The sequence below is a fragment of the Brienomyrus brachyistius genome, chromosome 20 (assembly GCF_023856365.1).
Source record: "Brienomyrus brachyistius isolate T26 chromosome 20, BBRACH_0.4, whole genome shotgun sequence".
In the NCBI taxonomy this organism is placed as follows: domain Eukaryota; kingdom Metazoa; phylum Chordata; class Actinopteri; order Osteoglossiformes; family Mormyridae; genus Brienomyrus; species Brienomyrus brachyistius.
In genome coordinates, this window is record NC_064552.1 from 8227117 (window position 1) to 8250800 (window position 23684).

At 39.2% G+C, this 23684-nt stretch overlaps 1 protein-coding gene across 17 annotated transcripts in view; it reads right to left on the reverse strand.

Moving 5' to 3' along the window:
* The window catches only part of LOC125715317 (calcium-activated potassium channel subunit alpha-1-like), a 163921-nt gene that overhangs the window by 43926 nt on the left and 96311 nt on the right, over positions 1-23684 (reverse strand). For all 17 annotated transcript variants that reach the window (XM_048986652.1, XM_048986648.1, XM_048986650.1 and 14 more), the window contains exons 7-18: positions 21468-21543; positions 20617-20787; positions 19035-19126; positions 14390-14500; positions 13848-13953; positions 13010-13092; positions 12268-12337; positions 11954-12109; positions 8759-8868; positions 8534-8602; positions 4981-5067; positions 4011-4087 (exon numbers count right to left, since the gene is read on the reverse strand). In XM_048986652.1, coding sequence (XP_048842609.1) covers positions 4011-4087; positions 4981-5067; positions 8534-8602; positions 8759-8868; positions 11954-12109; positions 12268-12337; positions 13010-13092; positions 13848-13953; positions 14390-14500; positions 19035-19126; positions 20617-20787; positions 21468-21543 — 1208 coding nt within the window. The remainder of the gene's footprint in view (positions 1-4010; positions 4088-4980; positions 5068-8533; positions 8603-8758; positions 8869-11953; positions 12110-12267; positions 12338-13009; positions 13093-13847; positions 13954-14389; positions 14501-19034; positions 19127-20616; positions 20788-21467; positions 21544-23684) is intronic.

A 23684-nucleotide genomic window follows, 5' to 3' on the forward strand; every position in this document is an offset into this window, starting at 1 on the left:
CCGGGCAAAGGAACTACACATTCCATTCTAAACTAAACATTACCACACACAACAGCCCCCACTTTAAAATGCATCAGCAAGCAAATGGGCACCACGTCTATCTGGCTGTGCTTGTAGCATCATACTCCACAGCTCTATGATTAAAGGAAGTGACGGAAAGTTACGGAAATTTTTGACATCCATCAGAAAGTCACATTTACAAAAAAATACATGAAACCAGTGCATTCGGTAAGTGCAATTACAAGTCTACAGTCGTCGCAGATAATGTTCTGATGCACGTCTGTAGCCTTGCAAATTCAATACATAAGTGATGCTTTTAATAAAATAAAACTGCACATAGGATATATAAGTTGATTTGTTCTTTGGCATCAGAGAGGGGAAAGAGGGAAGAGAAAGCGGGAGAGGGGGGAGGGAGATGGACATATACTCCACCATGGTAAATGGCATGGCGACAGACTACAATGATTCTTGGGAGTAACAGTCTCTGGTTTTAATTCTCATGGTGCCGATTTGCAAACCGACCATAATCGAGTCTGGCACGAAATGCAATCTGTGGGGGAAAGAGCTTTCTGAATTTCATTTGTGGAAATAAACCCAAATTAAGTGGCCAATTTAAGAACCCATCTCGAGAGGGAATACAGCGCAAGACATTATTTTAAAAAAGGGACTGTTGTTCATATAAAGTCATGCATCATATTTCAGTTCAATTAGTAGTAATAAACATGCAGAGATTTGCATTTAACCTTATTAATAAAGGAAAAAAAATAAGTTTTTTTCAGGAGTAAAACAGTATAAGCAGTCAAAAATAAAGAGCAGGGAGAGGTGTGTCATTTCAGAGTCATGCTTAAATCCATTACGTCATAGTTTTCTTTCGGCAGCCTTTGTACAGCACAGCGTGTCGGAATGCCAGTCAGAGACACATGTCGGGGAATGACACACGAGACTGGATGACTGTTTGTCACTGAGATGATGTCACACGCAACCCAGCGCTGAACTCTCAAAAGTAAAGGGTAACCTTGTTTAAAGGGAATGCCATCAGCAGTATTATACATAAAATCATCGTTCATTTAATTAAGATTTTCAAATGTTAGAAATCCGTAAATGACTGAAAAAAAAACATGGGCAGTTACAAAAACCAAATGAACACTATGTTTAAGACTGTAACTATTCATTTATATATAATAGTATCTTAATTGCCCACATATATAATTGTTTTAATATGCACAATATAAAATTTCTTTTAGGTAAATATTTAAAGAATTATTATTATGCTATTTGTCTGCATGATATGTTGTTTGTCAGTTAAATGTTACTAAAAATGAACAGAAACAGAAGAAATAACTGTTAGTTATTAAATGAACACCAGACTGCTGATTACATACCACAAACAGGCCTTTGAGCAGCTCAGTGCTCCATTCAGGACACATTCAAGCTCAGAATAGATCGAGGAGGACATCTGGTGGCAAAATGCCATACAGCAGCTAATCCAATGGCATGAGATCATCTTAAAGCTACACTGATCATGGGGGCGGTGAGTCAAAAAAGAGGGGGGGGGGGGGCCGGATTGCACTACCAACGAGGACAGAAACGGGGACAATGTCATTTCGATTTGCCAAGTAGTGATGATTACTAAATACAAGAAAGGGGCTGTGCGTAAATGCCATGGCGAGGACAGCCAGCACGCAAAAGCGGAGGACCAGATTGTTTTGATTGTGTTTAGGCGACGCTGCTCATTAAGTTTAAAAATCTGAGGAACTTCCCACAGAATACTTTCCGCTTTCTGGAAATACAGCAGCATGCAAAATCGTTTCTGACAGCAGGCAGACGAATCGAAGCGGCACCGGGTCTCCTTTCGTCCGCTTTCCTGGCTCACTTAAGTCCGTGACTAATGTTACCAATATCAATCTGTGTGTCTGACATTTAGATTTAGCCTGTCTACTTTTTCCATGCATCTAAGGGGTTAGAATTTATGAGGAGCAACGGTAACATGGTTTTTAGGCTTGTAGGCTTTAAATGGGTAAAAAACCTGTTGGTATCCTGGTTCCATGGGGAATTGAAAAGAAAAAAAAAACACTGTTCCAAGCACAGTTGTTACCCTTGCTTACAAGAAAATACACCATCTTTGATAAGGGGTTACTCTACTACTGTGTTTCAACATTCGCAGTCACATTTTGGGCTCCTAATGAATAGGCTTGTTTGCTTTTCTTCCACTGTATCGTTTTTCTGATCTGAGAAGAGCGTAAAGAGATGAGAAGCGAGGGAGGATGCATTTGCTACACTGGTGCATGCAACATATATTTAAAAGAAAAAAAAAAGCTATCTGTTGAAAAAAAAAAAAAAAGACATTTGAACTCTTGGCGAAAGTGAACCTGTTTTTACTCACAATATATCACTATCAGTGAGCAGTTAAAATAAATGTTCACATTCCAAGGCAGCAAGGAAGAAATACATCAACAAAGTCAATGGTCATAAAGAACAATTTGCTATAACAGTAATGGGCTTGATACTTCTTCCAAATTGGTCATAGTATATATATTTTTTTTAGCTAAAATGAACTTACAAAGCAACATATGAATATCAACTGGCAAAATACATTTGGGATTATGAATAAAAATGCAATAAATGACAGGTGGAACTGTTTCCTTTATTTGACATCTCAAGGCCCATAATCGATGAAAATGCCAATTTTCTGTATAAACAAATTAAAGAAAAAATTCACACTTTTTTTAAAGATTTGTTAATACGTGGGCGAAATGATTATGTGACCTTTAAAGATGATGATAATTTCCTTAAGATTAATTATTAATACTTGGTGTAACTTGTTCAGGCAGGTATGCAACAACAGGTTGACTTTCATATATTAATGTTCATTCTGATTTAATTGGAATATCGATACAAAAAGACAAACGCAGCCTTTTGTCATAAATACAGGCTGTCATGTCTCAAGGTTTCATTGATAATATTTGGTGCTAATATTTCCATGTGAATGAGTTTACCCTCAGCATAGCTACTAGGGCAGTGGTATGTACAAGATAATATACGAATCGGTACTAAGTTTGATATTTAGCGTTTATCTTTATCTAGTAGCTGAAGCACACCCAAATAATCAGACTCTATGTGCAGAAACTTCAAAATCCTATTGCAAACCATCTCGAATGGCAGCCCTACATGAATTTAACATGCGCGCATCGTCTGACGCATTTACGGCTAAGCAGCGTCCATGGGCCCTGCAGAGTGCATTGCACGACGGCATATCCCCATTACAGAGGAGCAGAGGGTTTGGTGTTAACACGGCTGATATTATTGGTAAAATGGTAAGGCCAATGGGGTGCCTGCCCTGCAATTTAGCGGGTCTGGGAGGCGGGATTCCGAGGGGGCGACTCGCCTTTGTTTTTCCACCTGACTGGGAAAATTAGCACTGCCGTTTTCAAAGGGGAGCCCACAGGGCCGCTGACAGGCGCCTTCTTTGGGCTCGCTAATCATGTCATTCCATTTCACGTCTGTTTGACGCGGCATCATTAACATGCTGATGCGCACTGCTGCTTTGCTCGCCTCTCAAAAGCCTCCCCCTCTCTCTCTCTCTCGCTCGCTCGCTCTCTCACATTTTACAGTTAGCATGTAGGGCTTCTTCCTAATCCTTCCAGGGTTCTGAGAAGGCTGCCTTTTTACAGCCTGCTTGTTTTATTTTATGGCCCATTTGTGCATTTATTCCAATTATGGTTTTTTTTCCCCATCTGATGTCACAGCAGTAATATAAACAAGGTGACCTGAACTAAATGACAATTTTACAATGAGCACTGTGACATAATAAAACAGAAAGGAAAACGTTTTTCTGCCCAGTTTGTGTCATCACAAAAACACACGGCATGTTTAAACACACAATTACCAGCTGCGAGAGAATTCACAAAAGAGCCGACCATGTTCTTTACAATAGTTTTGCATTAAATACACTTAATACTTTAAATCTGTGGATTAGCAAAACTAACTCAGTGCAGGACTTGTGTACTTACCTCGCTTGCAGCCACACTTTTTAATCCTTTTTAGATCAGTGATGTCATCATGACAAGCTTTGCAGTAGAAAAATGCCCTGAAGAAACAGAGGAAAGACCTGCTTCCTGATCTAAACACAAGGAGCTCATTCTGCACTTCCAGACATTAAGATATACTCTGATATTTACATAATAATTATATAATTCCTGTGACTAACTTCATCATAAATGTTTCATGAACTGCCAACATATTGTATTAACATTTCTAAAAAGTTACTGGTAATACCTTATTTGGATAGTTTGCCCACAGAATGTTAACGGAGTATTTGTACATATCATATAAGCAAGAGATTCAATGATTCAGCTGTTTTACTGTGTCTGTAGATGTTTCATGGGATATACAGTAGTGTATATAGAGTATATTCCTATAATAATTTAACTGAATTTGTCTACTCATACATATATACACAAATGGGCCTCTGATATATATAGAGAGGCACTGAAGAGCATAGATACCCTGGCAGATTCAGAGAACCCAGTACTTTACAAGGGCCCTGAACATGTCAGTTTGGGGTGGGGGGTGGGCCACAAGGTGACAGTTGTGCCAGGGGTCCCAGTGTCAGGGGTCCCAGTGTCAGGGGTCCCAGAACTCATTTCAGTACTCTATTCCTTTCAGGTTTGCTTCTGTAAAAACTCTTATTATTATTATTAATAATAATAATAATAATAATAAATTTTCTCCAACATATAACTAACTGAGTGCCTCAAGAAATCCTCATGAAAATGAGAATCGAGTAACGGATTCTAAAGAATTGCACAACACTAGTGTATAGCTGAATTACAACGATATAACGCCATACTTTACGCTGTGACGTCTCTCGTCAATGGGATCAGACAATACGCTGAAAATACCCAATGGAAGCGTGATAGAAACGGAAGCCGCACCAAAATACCCTCCTGGAATTCTGAGCAGAAACACAGGCCTTGTTACCTCTTAACTTCTTTAGCGTCATTAGCGATAAAGAATCCCAAGGTGCCGTCTATCAGCTTTAAGTGGTTCCCAGGGTTGATAATGATTCTGCCCGGAAAAGAAAAAAAAACACAAAAATAAAATCAGAATGTCAACGTAAATGGTAATTTATTGCAGATACATTGAAAGCGATCTAATCAAGAGGAATGGTACACACAGAGGAATGAAAGAACAGGAGTACAGAGATACCTTGATCCATCGATTTGCTGTAATCAGACCCTAACTTCAATACAGCCCATTAATATATGCACAGTGTTGCTGGGATGAGGCTTTTTAATGCAGACTCCATCACCCCGGATCACTGTGGAGGCACTGCGTGTTAACAAGGCTTACAACTGAGAGGCAGACAAGCAGGCAAGGTGCACACCTGTCGGGCTGCCTTTTTAAATATCCTTCAAAGCATGGCTACGACTGCTGTTAAGGTGGGGTTTAACTCGCCGCGACCTCCCACACAAACAGGACAACAGAGCTTAAAATAAAAATATTCTTGGATTAGTATTTGATGAGATGCACGAGAATGAACGGACCACCCGATTCCCAAACACGCAACGATGGCACTCTCTGAGTGCTCACTGATGCAATGTACTTATCATTAGTATTACAGTTGATGTTCTTTTCCTTCTGTGTTTACAGAATGCACACTGCTATCAGATGAAGGTAATTTCCTGCGTTTTGGTAAAGAAACACAGCGACGAGTGCTATAACACAAACTGAATTAAACGTTATTCCGGATTTTTTAAATCAGTTGTAGAACTCACTGAATCGCTTCTTCATCAGAATTATTATTGCATTTAATAAAGGGTCTCTCCTCTGTGTACAACATAAAACTCAACACACTAGGCCAATTAGTTTATAAATAAACTTTGAAAAAAGCCCACTTTGAAACCCTGTATCATTCCCCATTAATTAGACTGTTCATAACAACACAAGAATGCTCATTGATGGTGGCTGATGAACATGAATCATCAAATGATGAGTATCCCATGGATACTGTGACAGCCGGAGGAGGAAATAGCCAACAGTCGAGACGAATATGCCTAGATGAAAGCGATACATCATTCACAGGTTCACGGACTGGTCAGTGTATCACGTCTGTCGCACTACTGCCAGCACCCCGAAACGGGACACCGCGCCAAGCATGCGCTATAAAAGGCAGGCATGGGAGACCTGGATAAAGGTTCCCACATTCAACAAAAAGCCATTTCTAAGCTTTTGCCTGAGCTGGGCTGTGCAAAAGCAACTGTAGGGCTGCAGGACACAAGCATTCCTAAAGAAACAGATGCATTTAAACACAAGCAATGCTCTAAGACGCACGATAAGGTTAATGTTCCCCAAATATGAGATTTTTCTTATTTTTATCCCTTTAGGCTGCAGATTACTTAGACTACTTTTTAAAAATTGGCAATAATGATTGCTTTCGTAATATTTCAAAGCCTCATATTGTGGGAACCAAATTGTACCACATGCACAATATATTTAAGCATACTGCTACCAGGAGTGTTAAAATAAGAGGCCTTGGCGAGGATTACTGCAAAGGACATGGAAGCTAACAGTTGCAGTAACTTCTCTGCAGTTGGATCATAACGCGCCAAACTGACAGGAAGTGACACTGCTTAAGGAATAGCAATTCAGCAGCACATAAGCTCCGGGATTCAGCCTGAGGGACACTGACACATGGAATAAGTTTGTAATGAACTGCAGGAGCGAAAATGAAAGACTTTTATGCAAGTCCTGTCGTGAGAAATGGAACCTTGCTGGTCCTCCGACTTTCCAAAGACAATTCGAACAGCTAATCCTTTCATACCCACTCAATATCCTCTAATATATGGAACATGATATGAAAAAGTAGAAAGAGTTGATGCAATAAAAGCCAAAATAAGCAGTATTTGGTGGAATATGGTTTAGTAACATAAACTGAGTAAAACTGAACGGAACATTTATATAGTTAACATCTGTTAACGTGGCACTAGAACCAATAACGTGTTTCAAAGGTAGCACTTTCAGGTTTCCCCCTTTTCACTTTAAATATTTTAGTTTTTTGGCTTTCATATGTTAAAATTTAGCTAGATGTACACGATGTGATTTTTTTTTCCCACACAAGACCGCATAAAATCTTTTTTGGAAAAATAATATATGCATTAACAACGGACAAACATTGTAGAGTGGTGAGTGGGTGGGTGAAGTCAAGTTACTGAACAAACAACAGACAAATTTACGGGACCAAAGAGGCTAAAAAGGAATTTAAAAAAAATGAAGAGGTGTTGTCAGCCAGGATATGCTGGCAGAGAACAAGAAAAGTAAACGGATTATTCTCTGTCTACCTGCAAAGAAGTTAGTGCATTAGGCACAATGATCATAATAAAAAAAATATATACAAAAAAATATGTGAATAATTAACGAGGGCCTGAGTAGAGGAGGTGGGCCTGAGCCTTAAGGTTACGGCGAGGCTGTGCTGCTTTCAGCTTCTGCAAACAACAAGAAAAACATTTCCGATCAAAACACAGATGTATTCAAGGTAAGAGAAGACACGCGTCTCTCGGTTATGGACAAGTAGGAAAAGAATGTATCAGCTTATTAAGCAAATGGATGCCGGCCCACCGAAAGTTTTGCCATTGTTTAATAACTGGAGCGGACAGGATTGCAGTTTGTCAGCTCATAAAAACTAAAGTCACTGAGATCAGTGCTTACTGTATGTTTTAAAAAATAACAGGGAAAAAAAACACCGAAAATAGTTATACATACAGAAAGTTTTAGTAGACACAGATGAAACACGGAAAGTCCACGGTGCATTTAAATCCACTGCATTAATATGGAAAATGGTATCCCAAAACAGGAAGATTTTAAGTGCATATTCAAGGAAGCATTCCGTTCCTACATTTAGAAAATCAAAGTTAACAAAAATAAACTTAGAACCATTTTCAAATTGATGGGAAATACGCCCTCTATACTGTATGTAGCCATGTGGGCAGCCAGCTGTTGGAAGTAAAGTACAGCTCTTTGGCTAAGCTGAATGTCTGCAAACACTCTAAGACGCCATTCAACCCTGGACATTTCAAGCAGTCTGCAGAAAAAGGCGTTTCGCTTATACTGTAAATCTAAAGACCCAGTGAATTAAAGGAAAGGTCCCCACAAACGTAGCATTTAGCACACCTTACAGGAGAAAGTACAGTACAAGACAACACTACATTCATAGGCAGCCAGGTTAGATTAACAACACGTGGCATCGTGTGACTTGGTCACCAGAACAACACTAAAGTGTTTATTAAATATCCCATTTAGATCATTAAACTATATAGTTCCTTTATTTACATGATTTTTGTGCATCAAACCTTATTTAAAGAGGAATCTTAAGCAATAATAAAGCATCAGAAGAAATACTACATACATAATGGACTTGTTGTTATCGTGTTATCCTAGTGCCTTTTAAACAAGTCCCAAAAACATTAAATAACTTGACCATAAGTACATGGGGGGGGGGGGATTAAACCTTAAAAAATGGTTTAATAAAGTGTACCTGCTTTCTCCTTGATCATTCTTGTATTCGACAGCTAACAACAACAGCTGCAGCTTCACATAACATAGCCTAAAAAAGACGAAACAAGACACATTTTAAAACATTTACTTGCATTATGCACACTCATTTTCCATACCGTGATTATTACTGCTATTACTCATACGACCAAGGCTAACACTTTTTTTCAATGAAGAGAAGCTAAAGGGATCAGGAAACAGCACTTACTCACAAACCGTAGGAAAAGTCAGACCCACAAAGGCAGGTGACAGATACTCGGTGTACATTTCGCTGGACACCCCTTCCAGATAGTATTTCTGCCACGTTTCCTCATCAAGCTAGAGAGGAAATAAAAAAAAAAACAAGAATGTGACCGTTTTGCCACACATTAGCGCTTTGATTGATAAGCTTAGTGCTGGTTCCATCAAACGTCATTAGTGCATGACAGAGGTGTTTTTCTTGTAAAGAAATACCGATTGTTTGTATATTAAAAACTAAAACAAAGAACTGCAGAAAGAGGTCCCAGTCAAAAAAGCAGTATCGATTCAGGATGAACCCTAAAGAAAGCCATGTAAAGACATGTACATTTTTCTGATTAAACCGAGAGCAACTCAAAATACAGTATAACAGAATCTTCTTTCTCTGGCAAAGTGGAACAATTACTACTGCGTCGTAAGGGGGGGAAATACAGGCTATTTGAATATAGCAGTGTGGTTTAATTGCGTTTGGAGGTGATGCCAGTTCATATCATCAAATTTTGCACCCCTGGAGCAGGAAATGAAATGTCTTGATAAGCAGAAACCCCATTAACTTCCATAACAGCGCCGGGACTCATCCGCACACTGACAGCTCCGCTTAAAGACGCATTTCAGAAGTACCCCATTACAGACACACTTGAACTCCTAAGGAAGGCCGCTCGTTTCGTCTGGAATAAAAGCAATTGCGTACAAGCAAGCAAGCACACCCCCTCCCCCCAGGCACCTTGAGAGTGCACTAATAGAAGTGCCTTGTCATTTACAGCTAAGGAAACCTTTTTTCTTTATCCGTCTCAGCTTCCTAAATTACGCTGTACGAATGTGCATGGGCTGTCAGGACGAATCTAAATTCCCCAGTCAGACTCTGCCATCACGGTGCTTCCTAACCAATACTTCCTTTAGCCCCTCAGCAGAGGTGATCTCACAAGAGACGCTCATGCCTAATCTTTTAGCCCAGCATATTTTTATTTTCACGCTTTTACAAATTACTTCATGAACTTAATCTGCTCTAATGATAAAATCAGACATTGTGTTATAACCCTGACAGTTTCTGTCACCTCCACCCCCCCCACCCCCGAATTTACAGACTAAATCCTATCTCCCGTATTGAGATTGCACTTTTAGATTCATGAGGCATGCATCCAGCACTCGAGACATCAAAAATACACATATGTTTTATTTAGTACACAGGAAAAGGGATGACAACACAGGGGCAAGTCTGATAAACAGCTAAAGGCAATTATGTGGTACAAAACTGTCATTTACAGAGCTGGCTCTGTGACTAATAGTATCTTTCCTATCTTTTTGTTGTCACTAGTCCTTCAATGCTATTGGCATGATCCAGGGCAATAGGGCCATTTCTTCATATTATCACCCCCTCCGTTACCGAAAAACCCGTCTTAGCTAACCAAAAACGGCTGCTGGAATAGCTCCTCTCCGGGGGAATACGCGGCACGTCTCGCTTCCCATGATATAAGCGCAATGCAAACCAACTTCTTTCACCATCCCTCCCTTCGCTAAGGCTAAACACACATAAGTAGGCCTAGATGTCAAACGACTGGCGTGATATCTAAAATATTACGGTAAGACTGGTAATTCTGACCAAGAACCTCCGTCAACAACTGGGACAGATTAATTCTCCCTGAAAATAGTGAGGAGAAGACATGATAATGACAGAACTTTTTAATTGCTCAAAAAAAAATCAGTCATTGCGACACTTTTAAATGCCTCATTACAGCATATATTTTTATGACGCTCGAAAGCTGTAATTTCTTCTGGCTTCGTAAAATCTGTTTCATTTCTTGCCAAAAGGAAAATAAAAGATTCCACATGTGCTATAAAACCCAAAGTAGAATGCCTCAGATATATCATTTTGGTTTTCTGTTTGTTTTAAATTACAGATTGCCCTTGCAGACTGAATAAATCACAGTTCTCAGTCTGATTGAATCGGGGACGCTATTTCCTTCACATTGTTTTGAGCCTCTTCTAATTCACTTGGACCAAAACCAATTCAAGATCGCAGCCCGATATTGTGCTCAAAATTAGAAATAGGTGCATTTACAGTCATATTTCCATTTTGATCCTAAGGGCCATTAGTAAAGCAATACATACATTCTTTATGCTATTGTTGATCCAGAGTGACTCCATTTACCAGTTTAAATTATTTTACCGAGGCAAATCAGCTTAAGTACCTTAGTCAAGGCTGGAACATGGAATGCCATACTGTATAAGGATTTTAACCAGCAATCTTAAAGTTACAGATCTTCCAAAAGCATCATATCACTATGATTATGTCCGCATACGCAACTTTCTGCTCTAAATTTGCTCCAAAAACAAAACAACACAGACAGGAATACAAAGTAGGAACTTGTGGAATTACGTTATTTAATTGCTCTCCGGCAGTGATACACCAGCAGGATGCGCATCACCAATTCTGTCCATTTAACTACACATTGTGTTTTGGTTTCCCATGTTTGTCTCCTAAGTTGAATCCCGTAGCTCTGGAAACATTCAGAAGTGAAATGCACTCATCTCAATTCTTTGGTGTGCAACAAGACTGACCAGACAACTGACCGGAGGAAAAAACATGAAGATATTCATTTTAACCACAATACTAGGAAATTAACTTTAAAAAAAGAAAAGCTCTCTGTTCAAAAAACACACTTTTCTTTTTCTATTCACGTAGAGTCCTTATCAGAAGCAGAGGGTTAACTTGCAGCTGTTTCTCATTGGAGAATACGATCAGGCCATTCATGCTATGTGCTAAAAATACCACTCGGGTTTTGATGCCGGTTTACGGCTATAAAATGGAGACATGGTTCAAATTGCACAGCTACGTTAGAGCACCATGGAATGGTTAATGTTACGAGTCAGACCGCTAATTTCTGTCTTCTTTGGTGGTGTTGAAAAAAAAGCATAAATGACTCCATAATAATGACAAAATTGCTGCCCAAGGACATTCATGTGGCATAGATGATTGTATAGGTCCAGATCATGATTTACAGGGGAATATTCTGTCAAACATTGTTTGAGTAACTGCGTGTTAACAGGCCAGCTGAGTAATGGGCAACAACTTCTTAGTAAATTAAATATTACACTGCACTCAGCACTCAGTTTGTGTAGCACTTTATCGAAACCTAACGGCAAAGTTCTAAACAGACGCCAGTACCTGGATGGCTGACCTCATGGAGAAAAGGTTGGCAAGCATGGTTGAAAGACCTTGGGCCAGGCAACTTTGGGCAATGAAACCCAGCTTCAGTTCTGCAAGGCAAATCGCATCATCTCCTTCTTTCCAGTTCCAGCTCGGAATGTTTAACAGATGGGCCTGAAGTCGGAGAGCAGGAAGAATGTCAAACACTCATCTTTGACAGAGAAACATGTTGCTGTAATCAGAGATTGTGCTGTTTCTCAGAACGACTGTCACTACCAAATGACACGACAGTGAAAAGAAATGCCAATAGCATTGGTGAGGTGTCTTCTTACCTTGTTGTGATACTGCAGCATTTGCGTGATAATTCGTATTTTTGGATGATAGTTCTTGATAGAGATAACTCTGTAAGTTTAGAAATTGAGCACATTTTAAAATCCAAAGTAAACAGAGTGTATCCAGAATCAGTCAGACCCCCAAAGCTGTTTTCAGAAAAATTAAATATGCATAAAATATGTATAAGAGCACACATTTTCATTCCTCATCTATTTTAGAGGTAACTTTAGCCAATTATTTCTTTTGGGGCATTAAAAAATAAGATTCAGTGTGTACAGGAATGTACGATGTTTTTTCAGCACTGGCTTCCAAGTCAATTTTCAGTGCATGCAAACACCCAGCAGGCCTTTACAGTATGTGTGGTTCTGCTATACCTCACGCACACTTTGCTCTCACACCTGAAGGGAACGGAATAAGGTACGCTTACCAAAACATCGAGCTCGGCCCCCACCCTCGGCACAGCGCATTCATTATTCACCGACAGCGCAACGACACATTGATTTTTAAAAAAATTTCAAGAATCATTTCAATTATCTGCATCTTAGTATATTTAAAGGGATGGATTCGATTTCTGGCTAAAAGCTTAACAGATTCCACACCCTTGACTTTCTCCATACAGCTTATAAAAGAGGTAACGGACGCATAAAAGTTGTGCATGTGGCGAAAAAGCAAAAAGCAGGCAGGAGAAACCCTGGTTTCCCACAGGCCGAAGAGAACCAGCATGTGAGCAGCTGTCCCCACCTCATGATGTTGGAGGCGTCTTCTTGATCTGGATCTGCGCTGTATTTGTTAGCAATAATCAAGCAGGCGTCCGCTGACTCTATCTGAGTGAGAGAAAGCGAATTAAGCGTAAGTGACACCGAAAGGTATGACAGACAGCAGCGGGATGCACGTTCATTACAAGGAAGACCCATGTCCACTACGTAGACTATCGTATAGAAAGGATGTAACGGCAAATGCCTGGTAGCTATACTGCCCCACATAGGCATAACACAGTAACTACACTGACACTGAAACTGAGAAAAGGGGCTTCAAGGAGATATACTTAGAAGGTAGGTAAACGATAGTACTCTCTTCAAAACCAAGCGCAGCTGAACTAAGATTCATTCAAGTCAAATCAACTTCATTGTCATTACAGTATGCAGAGGAACACATGTAACAGAGGTGTTTTTTGACTCCGACAGCTGATGCAACAAATTTAAAATAGAATGACAGAATAGAGTAGTACAATGTTAGAACACCAAATAATGAGATAAGAAAATAAAACAACAAATAAAGTCAACAGTATATGTACATAAAGCTTTGTATCTAAAATAGACAATACTGGATGTCATCAAGTATGAAAGCACAAATGTGCAAGTGTGCAATATTTTAACAGTATAATGAACATGCAGATAGGTAAGATTTAAGCTTGGAATTGTGTAAACAATTGTAGGAGATATTTTGTCACAAGATAAAATAAAGCACGTGAGATCATTTCGGTAATAACTCAGTTTTGCTAAAATATTTAGTTAGACTGTTTTGCCTTTGTACAGAAGTATAGTATATGTATCCGGCCCATTCAGTTGGAAGACTATACCTTTACGCGGGCAAGATCAATTGGACTGAGGACCGATCCTTGAAAAAATTCCACCTGAGTGAAGTGCCGTTTAAATAAGGCTTCCAACTCAAGATTAGGGTCAATACTGTCATGATGGGAATAGAAAAAGAAAACACAGAAAGTCATTTGGTGCAACAACAACTTTTCCAAGCAAGTACATTTAACATGAAACAGATGATGGTAAATTCTGGATTTTGACTATTTTGAATTTTGACAACTCAATCAATCCAGTTCCAATAACCACTAATCCCAGCATGGTTGAGGTGGCTTGAGGCATAGTACATCACGGACAAGACGCCAGTTCCTTGACAGACAGACACATTTAAGTGGAAATGTCAAGTCACAATTTCACCGCAATCATAAATGTTGGAAACGATAAACAGGCACCCACACAGAGATGCGGTCAGACTGAGACCCACAACCCATGTGGCTTGAGGTTACGGACCTGACCACACCACCAATGGGCTGCCACTCCTAACATCTTCAGTTACTATTTTTCATTATTTAATTGTTGTACTTACTTATGGAGAAAAACAATTTCTACATTGACATCATCCCTGTCCTTGTGTAGGAAGTCTTTCAAGAAGTTGGAGACACTTTCAAGAGTGATATGACCACAAACCACGATATGTCTAAAAGGGAAAAAAAAAGGAATAATTATGAGAGATTGAAAACAGGTCAGGCATCTCTTCTATAAGCTAAAAATATGTATTAACAGCACAGCACACGATGGATGGTAGCGTGTGAATTCCAGCCATTGGGTGGATATCAACTGATGTATTTTTTTTTTCTTTAAAACCTTTCATTCATCAATGAAGTTTTATGGTGATTTTAAATGTGCAAACAAATTTCACTCTTCTAAGAGAGAAACACTGGTCATTAATCTTAAAAGTGACTGCTGTCAGACCATAAAAAATCATATTGGCCTGTCAAATGGACCCCCTCCCCCCCCCCCCAACCCTGCAAAACACAATATAACCAAATGCGTCCATTCCGATGTTCCAAATTATGGTAGATTCTCAACATTTGTGATAATCTAATGAGAAGAACATGAGAGAATTTGGGTGAGAGAGCCTCAGTCACTAGGCAGACCATAATCCATTGCTCCGCTAATTGGAACGTCGTACTTAAGTGTTTTCAACTCTGTTTGATCGCACTCTGCTCTTTCCCAATGCACTATATCTTGGGGCAGACTGAATAACAAACTTGCAAATGCTGACATCTCGGGTTTTGAGACTCGACGTAATTGAGTGTGCCGCTGGCTGTCCATGCGCCCCCCCCCCCCACACAAAAACAAATTTAACCCAAACAACAAACTCCGATACATTTTCCTCGAAGGACTGAACTTCTCTTATCATTCTCAAATGGAGCAAATCACCGACTTCAGAAAAGCGTCGAGTGCTCTAGGATATTTCGTGGTTACAGTCCAGGTCATAACCTTACATAGCACAAATATCCTATCATTACATCCTCAGCTCTCGTTTCACGCGAGGACAGACCCCTGAGCCACGGCCTTGGGAGTGGACAACAAAGGGCAGTCTGTGAGAACCTGGGTCCGTGCCAGTCTGCATAGAAACCCCCGTTCTATTCACCACCAATATCCAAACTTAGTGAAGTTAAAGAGCGCCAGGCCTGCAAAGACAGTGTCCTCTCTGACATGCCATCCAGGCCACTGCAGCTACTATTTTATTCAGAAAGAGGCAGGAAAAAAATTCTTATTCTGAATTATTACCAGCCAAGAATAAGCTGAATTTTGAAAACAGCTAAAAACATGTCAGCCAGCCTGACAAGAAACAATGCTTATATTTCATACTTAGTCAAAGTGGTGTGTGAAAGTCAAATACATGACTGACATTTAGCATTTCTGGTTTAGAGAACACTTAACGTTTCCAGGGAGCCGGTAAACACTCGTCGCTGATATTGATAAGCAAGTCCAGGGGTAACAGCCATCCAGATAGTCCAGAAACGTACAGCGCAACCTAAACATGGGCCACCGCAGCTAGTGAGCAGAATGCTTTAACGGACTGTGACAGTAACCGTGCATTTGTGATCTCTCAGGTGTGCGTGTCAAAACATAGTGGGGGCTTGTTGTTCATTTTGGCAGAGGAGCTGATCATTAGGAAACAAGCCAGGCCCGAGTTGTCGCTGCTTCCGACTCAGACGGTAAACACGGTCGGCTGTTGAACTTAACGATACGGCAGGTCTATCCCGAAACATAATGACCATGGCTATCCTATGGTTTGGCTTCAGTATCGAGACAGTCTGTGCTCCTGTAACTGATGACCTGCTCAACGCTGGTACTGGTGCACAGTAAGAGGCAGCATGCTTCTGCGGCATGCATTATTCAGATTTCAAACGGTCTCTTGTTGTATGACCGCAATATGCGATAGCTGCCTTTCACACGCTCATTACTGCCGCAAAGCCGAAACATCATCCCCGTGTTTGCACGTTACCAGCAACGCACAACCGTACTGCCAATTATATCTGCCCTCGATGAACTGGGCTGCATGTTTACTATGCATTGCCAAACTAAACAAAGAACCCAACATTTTTCGCTACGGTCAATTGGATCCAGAAGACGGAGCTCTTTAATTTTCTTTCTTCGTATCATATCCAAATTAAGGAATCATTTAAGCTCATTTCAAAAGCATTATTTCGGGCTCATTCTTCTGTGTTGTTGTGTTTTCAGATGATAAATGTGTCAAATGCATTGCCATTTCAATTTGCCAAAAACGTGCCTTTTAATTTGATATCTATTTGTTTTTTTTTATTGTTCTATGATGGTTATACATAAATCCCCACTGTGCTTAAACTCACAATACAGTACAAATGAAGGGGCCTACCCAGATTCTACAGTACTCACATTAAAATCGTGCATTTTGAGCTGTGCTTACAACAAATGCCGAAGAACACATTTCTTTGCCTGGTCGCCTGGCTAATTTTAATCGTTACGGTTGTTGACGACAAACTTTTACTTCCTAGACAGCTAGCACTCAAACTGCATCGAACGTCAGGACATTTAAAGGCATTTTTTATTGGTTGCCTGCACTGAGAGATGCTCTCATTACCGTAACCATTCTCCCGGTGACCCCGTGAAGATAAACAGTCATAGAAAAACTCTTTTCCCCCAATTTTTACCTTGTGTGCGAAAAAGAGCCTCTGCTGTTAGATTAAGTTTACATTTGAAGTGAGTTGAACTAATCAGGAATGTGAAATTAGACACAAAACCTCTCTACAACAGTTCAACTGGTTATATAAACGCTACAGAACACCCCCAAAACAAAAAAGAGGCACAAGCTTGACCAACACAGTATAAGACGAAGGTTACAATTAAACACCCCCAGGGTGGTGGGGACCGCAAGCATCAGCACCAGTAGCTATATACTGCTGATACAGCATTTTTCCTTTCATGACTGATTATCGGAATATAATTCTAGTAAACATACTGGAGAACTCCTCTATGCCATAGAACTGCGGAAAGTAGACAGCAGCATTACCAAATAAAGGCAGTCCTCAGGTCACGAGCGAGTCCCGTTCCCTAAGTTTGTCTTTAAGCCAAATTTGTAGGTAGGTCCGAAAAATAATAATACTGTAAATAATTAGAATAAATAATAATAATACATTGGGATAATAATGATGTGGTGAGAAATTCTTCATGAGTGACTGCCTATGGTGTACTATGGTGTACTATGGTGTGCTTATCAGAAAGCAGTAACAAATAATTCTACACTGATCTGAAGATATTTTTGCGGATATTCTTAATAATAAGTATGCATAACTAATTACTTAGACCTGCCAGTTGTGTTGCGTTAACTGTAAAATGATGATTCAGAAATTATGTCCCAACTAAAAATTCTGAAGGGCCTACATGGAAAAACATGGAACAAAACTAAATAAAACGTAAATTATGTGCCCTGTATATAATTAATTGAGAATGTCCAGAGTATATCAAAACGTCACTGATAACACATACCGAATAAACAGCTAACAAACCTCTTTAGCTATGGTTTGTACAAAGCTCACTAGGACTATGCCTGTGTTTGGAAAGCGAACGATTTATCAACAAATCTGCTGATAACTGGCAGTGCCACTTGTATAAATCTACTGTGTAGCACCATGACTACTGCTTAATTCCACTAATAATTGTATAATTATAGTATTACTAATAATATTATACTCTTTCAGTTTCACTATACTGTACATAGAAACAAAGTTAATTTTTTTTATCATACTGGAGCTTTTATTAATAATAATAATAATAATAATAATAATAATAATAATAATAATAATAATATACCAGCAGGGGGCTTTGCAGATTCTGAATATTTAATTCATGATATGTTTTAAATCTTCTACTGGCTTTAATTTAGAAAAAAGACAACTTCTTTTATATATGTATATCCACACACTTCACCTCACCAGTGTAATTAATATCACATGCAGATATGTGAGAACAGATTTCTGAGCCTTTGAAAATCAGTCCCTTCAACGCCAGACCTCACATCCAAACAGTGAACGCAAGCCAAACATAGCATTTCATTAATCTTCTTTCACTGACTTGAAAATTGTCTTTAAATTGTGCTAATGGCTTCTCTTTTTTTCCAGAATTCCCTTTTTTCCGTTTTAACCAACACGATGAAAGCTAAACGTGACCAAAGCCCGCCTCAGATATTCCGGAGAGTGACGTCGTAACGGCTGTCGGAGTTCGGCACAAATAAGATAGCGTACGTGCCGATGCGGAGGCTGCGGCAGGAAGCTATGGAAATTCCGATTAACGACTCAAGACATTAAGAGTGACCTACAAAGCATATTGCAGCTACAAGAACAGCGTACAAAGAACAAAGAAAAGCAAGCAGGCCAAGAGCAACTGCAGACTTTGCTCAGAGAACCAAGGCATCGAGGGAACTGGGGGTGCAGGCATGACTGAAGATCGGGGCCTCTGGAAGGGACTCGGGTCACACAAACACACCTCGTCTGCTTTCAACTTACTTTCTGCCCCGAGTTGAGTTATAGGTTCCGCCATATTTCTTCCGATTAAGGATGAGAGCGGCAATTTCTGGCACGTAGCGAGCAAACATGGCCTACATGCATGAAACAGAAAAAGAAAATGGCATGCAGCGAGCGCTACACCGCGGCAGAGGCAGCAGAGCCTCATGGGATACTTACTTTCTCCCACTAACCGCACTATAGGAACCACCGTATTTCTTGCGGTTGCCTATTAACTCTATAATTTCAGGGACGTAGCTGGCAAACATGGCCTAAGGAGAAGACAGGAGACAGAAGAGAAGACTAAAACAAATAGACACAGGCAGGGGAGGGAAAAAAATGTTCCAGTTATAGCTGTAAGACGAGGAGAAAACGTAGATATTGAATACTTCTTCACATACAATCTGAAAAAAAAACAGGGGGGATATATCTTTGAATAAAGTATAAAAATGTCTGAAAAAAGTCGTCACTGTGAAAGGGCAATTTTTGCTAAAGGGAAAAAATAAATGTAAGACAGAATAAGGATATACGGATTAACATGAGGTTGTAATCCATTGATAAAGAGATATCATTTTAAGATAAAGACCCCGTTTTTATGGGTAGGGGGTTGGTGAGTGTTGGGCTGAGTGGAGGTAAGGTTAAAAAAAAAAAAAACAAATTGTATTGAAAAAAAGGAGAAAAATAACTAAAAGCCATGTTTTGTCCAACAAACATTAGTGCCAGATTGATGTCAATAGTGCAGCTTGATGTTTTGTAGATGCAAAATGCATTAAGAGCCATTAGGAGGCCCGTAGAGCAAGAAACATGCATTTTACAAACTTTATAGCTCCTTATCTAACTTAAAGGTACATTTGGTCTCTTATATGATACATCTGTAATCTCAGTTAATGTAATATCCAAACAGAAAATCCTTTGGAGAAAGGAGAACAGCAGTACAGTGCAGCCATTTTCGAATTTTAACGTACATTCTGACGCTGCCTCACTCTGACAATTTACTGCATTTCAATGCGGAAATAATTAATTGGGCCTTCTGATGAAAACGTCGAGCAAGTGACTTTAACGAGATGCTCGACATCCTCCAAAACAAAAAAAAATAAAATAAAATTACGAGAGTCGCTGCAGAAATAGCATGACACGTAGCCACTCGGCGTGCGTGGATTTAATTAAAATGGCCATAAACATGTGTGTTTATTTATATATTCATTTTTGCACTGTTGGGCCTCTGACAGCGACTGCGGTTTGCGTCTAATGGTGAGTAGGCCCCAAGGCCGACGCCTAGCACTTCCTCTCAAGCTGCCCTATGTGTCATCCCCGTCACGCTGTTTGTTGGGATTTGGGAAGGGACACTGAAGGGTGGGGTCCCCTGAAACCGCATGCTGCCTTAAAATAGTAGCAATCCATATCATTACACTGTAACAAACAAATCTCCGCTTTGGCACCAGTGGAAACACATATACAGACATGCATCAAATATACAACAACACTGGTATTAATATACAACTCTACTGCAATTACTGACTATATAAAAATACACTGTAATCTTAATTTACGTCATAAATAAACAACAAACAAATTAGTAAAAATATAACAACAACCATTACTAATTACTACCTGAAATACATGCTAATACATATCAATTAAGCGGAATCATGTCACTTTTTTGTAGCTATGCTGATTAAAATTACAACAATTACAAAGCAATAAACACATTAAGCAAGTAAAAGATTGTTTTTTTTTCAGTTTAGTTTTTTTTTTTTTTTACCAGGCCACCGAGGATGAAGAAGACCATGAACAGGCGACCAAGCGCGGTTTTCGCACAAACATCGCCGTATCCCACGGTGGACATAGTAACCATGAGTAAGTATACACATTCCCAGTAGTTAAGTGCTTGGGAATTTTGGAAGTTCTCCCAAGGGTCCCCTGAGTTTTCCACCTGTAACATACATCAGAATATATGCATGTGTAAACAAGACAGTTGTCAAATAGAAAAAAAAATTTTAAATTTAAATTTAAAATTTCAAATGAACACAGCTCTTGCTACATTCACACATCAACTCGATACTAAAAATGAAATGTTAATTTAATTTCATGTATAATTAATACAATTCTTGTAATCAAGACTTAAAGTGTTACAAAAGGGAATGAGTACAATGTTATAAACAAGTCCTCTGCTAATGACACTGAACAGACAAACATCAGCAACCTCAGCATTGGATGGCATATTTGTAATTCCGGGGTTATGCTACCACCTAGTGGCAGTTAAACTTTATGCCCTCCATAAACATACAATTTTGCCGAAAAAACAATTATGCTAATAAGCATACAGAACAAAGGGCATATTGCCCTTCCAAAATATACTGCAGAGGGACCTCTCAGGATTAAGAATAATATTTTAGATTACATTTTTAACAAGATTTTTTTTTGTTTGTTTCTAATGGGTTCTGTGCCATTTGCCTTGGGATACAAACCCACAATGTACTGGTCAGGAGTGCTTTTCCATAATCACTAGTACAAAGAGCCACCCAGTCTACCATTCTATGCAATGCTTCACATGCAAGACAAGCATTATTGTTTGCCGGAAAATTTGAAAGCTCCTTTAAGCAGATTACTTACCAAATGTATGAAGCCAGCCGCAGTTAGCCATGTGCTTATAAATATAGAGCACAGGTTCACAAGCTTGATGGAATCGCTGTTCAAAACACACACCACAAGTTACACATCACAAAATATCCGGAGCATTCAACCAAAAATACCATGAAAATGTCATTGATGCCCATCAATGTTAAAACACATACAAGAGTAATACATGCGGTAAATTACATTGTTTTACAGACTAATCAAATTTAGCAGACATACGTGTTAAAGAATTCATAATAGACAGACAATGATAATAGCTAGAACATATTTAGAGTATACTGCCCTGATTTCATTAGGAACACACAACAATATTCAGGGAATTTCGGGAGATTAAGAGCAATGGATTTTCATCACAGTGGAAAGAGGATATTAAATGGATATAGGTTAAACGTTGAGTTTTACATAACAGTAGGGACTGGAAATTGTTGTTGGGAAAATCCATGCCGCTCTGTGCTCATTCTGTTAACCTTCTGAGGTCTGAGGCCTATCAATCACATTTGAGATAGTCTGACATGCCTTGATGTTTTTGAATGAGGAAGACTGGTGACTTCACTCCGCCCTGGTGGCAAAGGAGAGGAAGTGCGGCCAAGGAGGGAAACGGCTACATGACTGTGTGTTCATTTCGAATGAGGATGCGTGTCACCACAGTCAACACTGCCAAGCATGCTAAAAAATAAACACCCAACATGCTTTAAAATAAATACCCAGCTTTAACGGAACAGCTGGGAGCAAAGTAAAAAAAAAAACCTTTCCTCACAGAATTCATTATCTTGATGGATTAATGAAATCTGTTAGCAGATTGCTAGGGTCAAAAGCACATAACACTAGTGGATAACAGGAGTACTTTGAGTTTGTGTGATGCATGTCTATTGGTAAAATAATAATAAGACTGTGTTATAAGAAATCCATCGCAGATTGTGAACACAAACACGTAGTATCTCTGAGCAAGGCAGGATATGCAAAAGTTAAAGAAATCGCAAGTGTTCATACTTGTACAAATGTGAAATAAAGTATCATTTACTTTACTTCATCATTTAGCGAAGCACTACCCTAAAAAATTCATCAAGCCAGCTGCCAAGAACTAATGTGAAATAGTTAACGTTTAGCGAGTCACATTAGCCGTGATGTCCCTCATTTGTAATAATACAAACACCACCGTCAGAAAACCGACCCAAGGCATGAATCACGCAACAACACGCCGTGATGAGATCTACTCAGAACATTACAAGTAGAAACGGAAAAAAGAGGAAATTTAGATATATTTATATAAATTTGGCGGCAGGGTTTACAGTTCAGTGAGGTGCACCATAAGTACTACCTCAGTTAGTTTAGCACTATTTACGTTACATGCCCTGTCGTAAGACATTTTGCCAGATACATTAACCGAGGCTACTGGACCTGCCAGAGGTAAGAACAACCTTTTATGAGTCATGCAGCTCAATGGGGATTACCAAGAAGCACCATGCCAATCTATAAGCTCTTCTTGACATCTGTGCTAAAACATTAATTCTGAGTAACAGAGAGATTGTTAGAGATCCACCGTATTTAATAAGCGGCTTATAAACAGTAAAGAAATTACAATACAGGATTATTTTCCATCCATTTTCCTCTATATATCTCAAAGCATTTCCTTCTTAATTGTACCTTTGTTGCAAGCCTAGGGGCTGATAATGGTTGTACTTCATTGAAACTGTTCACATTTAAAAAGCATATAACAGATTTAAATAACAGCATTGCGATAACTGTGCAGATAGGGTAATAACACGTAAGTAAATGTGGATTTAGGAAACATCACAAAAGAAATTGGAGAGAATGTTTTATAAAAGAGTATTTTCTGTTTCGAGAGAGAATGCTAAAAAGGATAAAGACTTGTATTGTGCCAGGTAATTTGCAAAGTGCACTTGTCCGCAAATAATTTTCATGCTGTTATCTGCTCTGACTTATAAGACAAAAACTTAAATAAACCTTTTCCCTAAGAAGGTAACTTAGGTTATGAACAGAGCATAAAATGGTAAATGTATTTTCTTCTGTGAACAGTAAATTACAACAATCCATCAGTCCATCCATTGCCACCATCCTTATTTTTTAAGGCAGATACTTTGTTATGGGGTCTGATACCTTCACACTGCTATAAAGTTAAATCATTTGGATACAAAAATACTGCAAATAAACAATCAGGAACACTGAAATGAA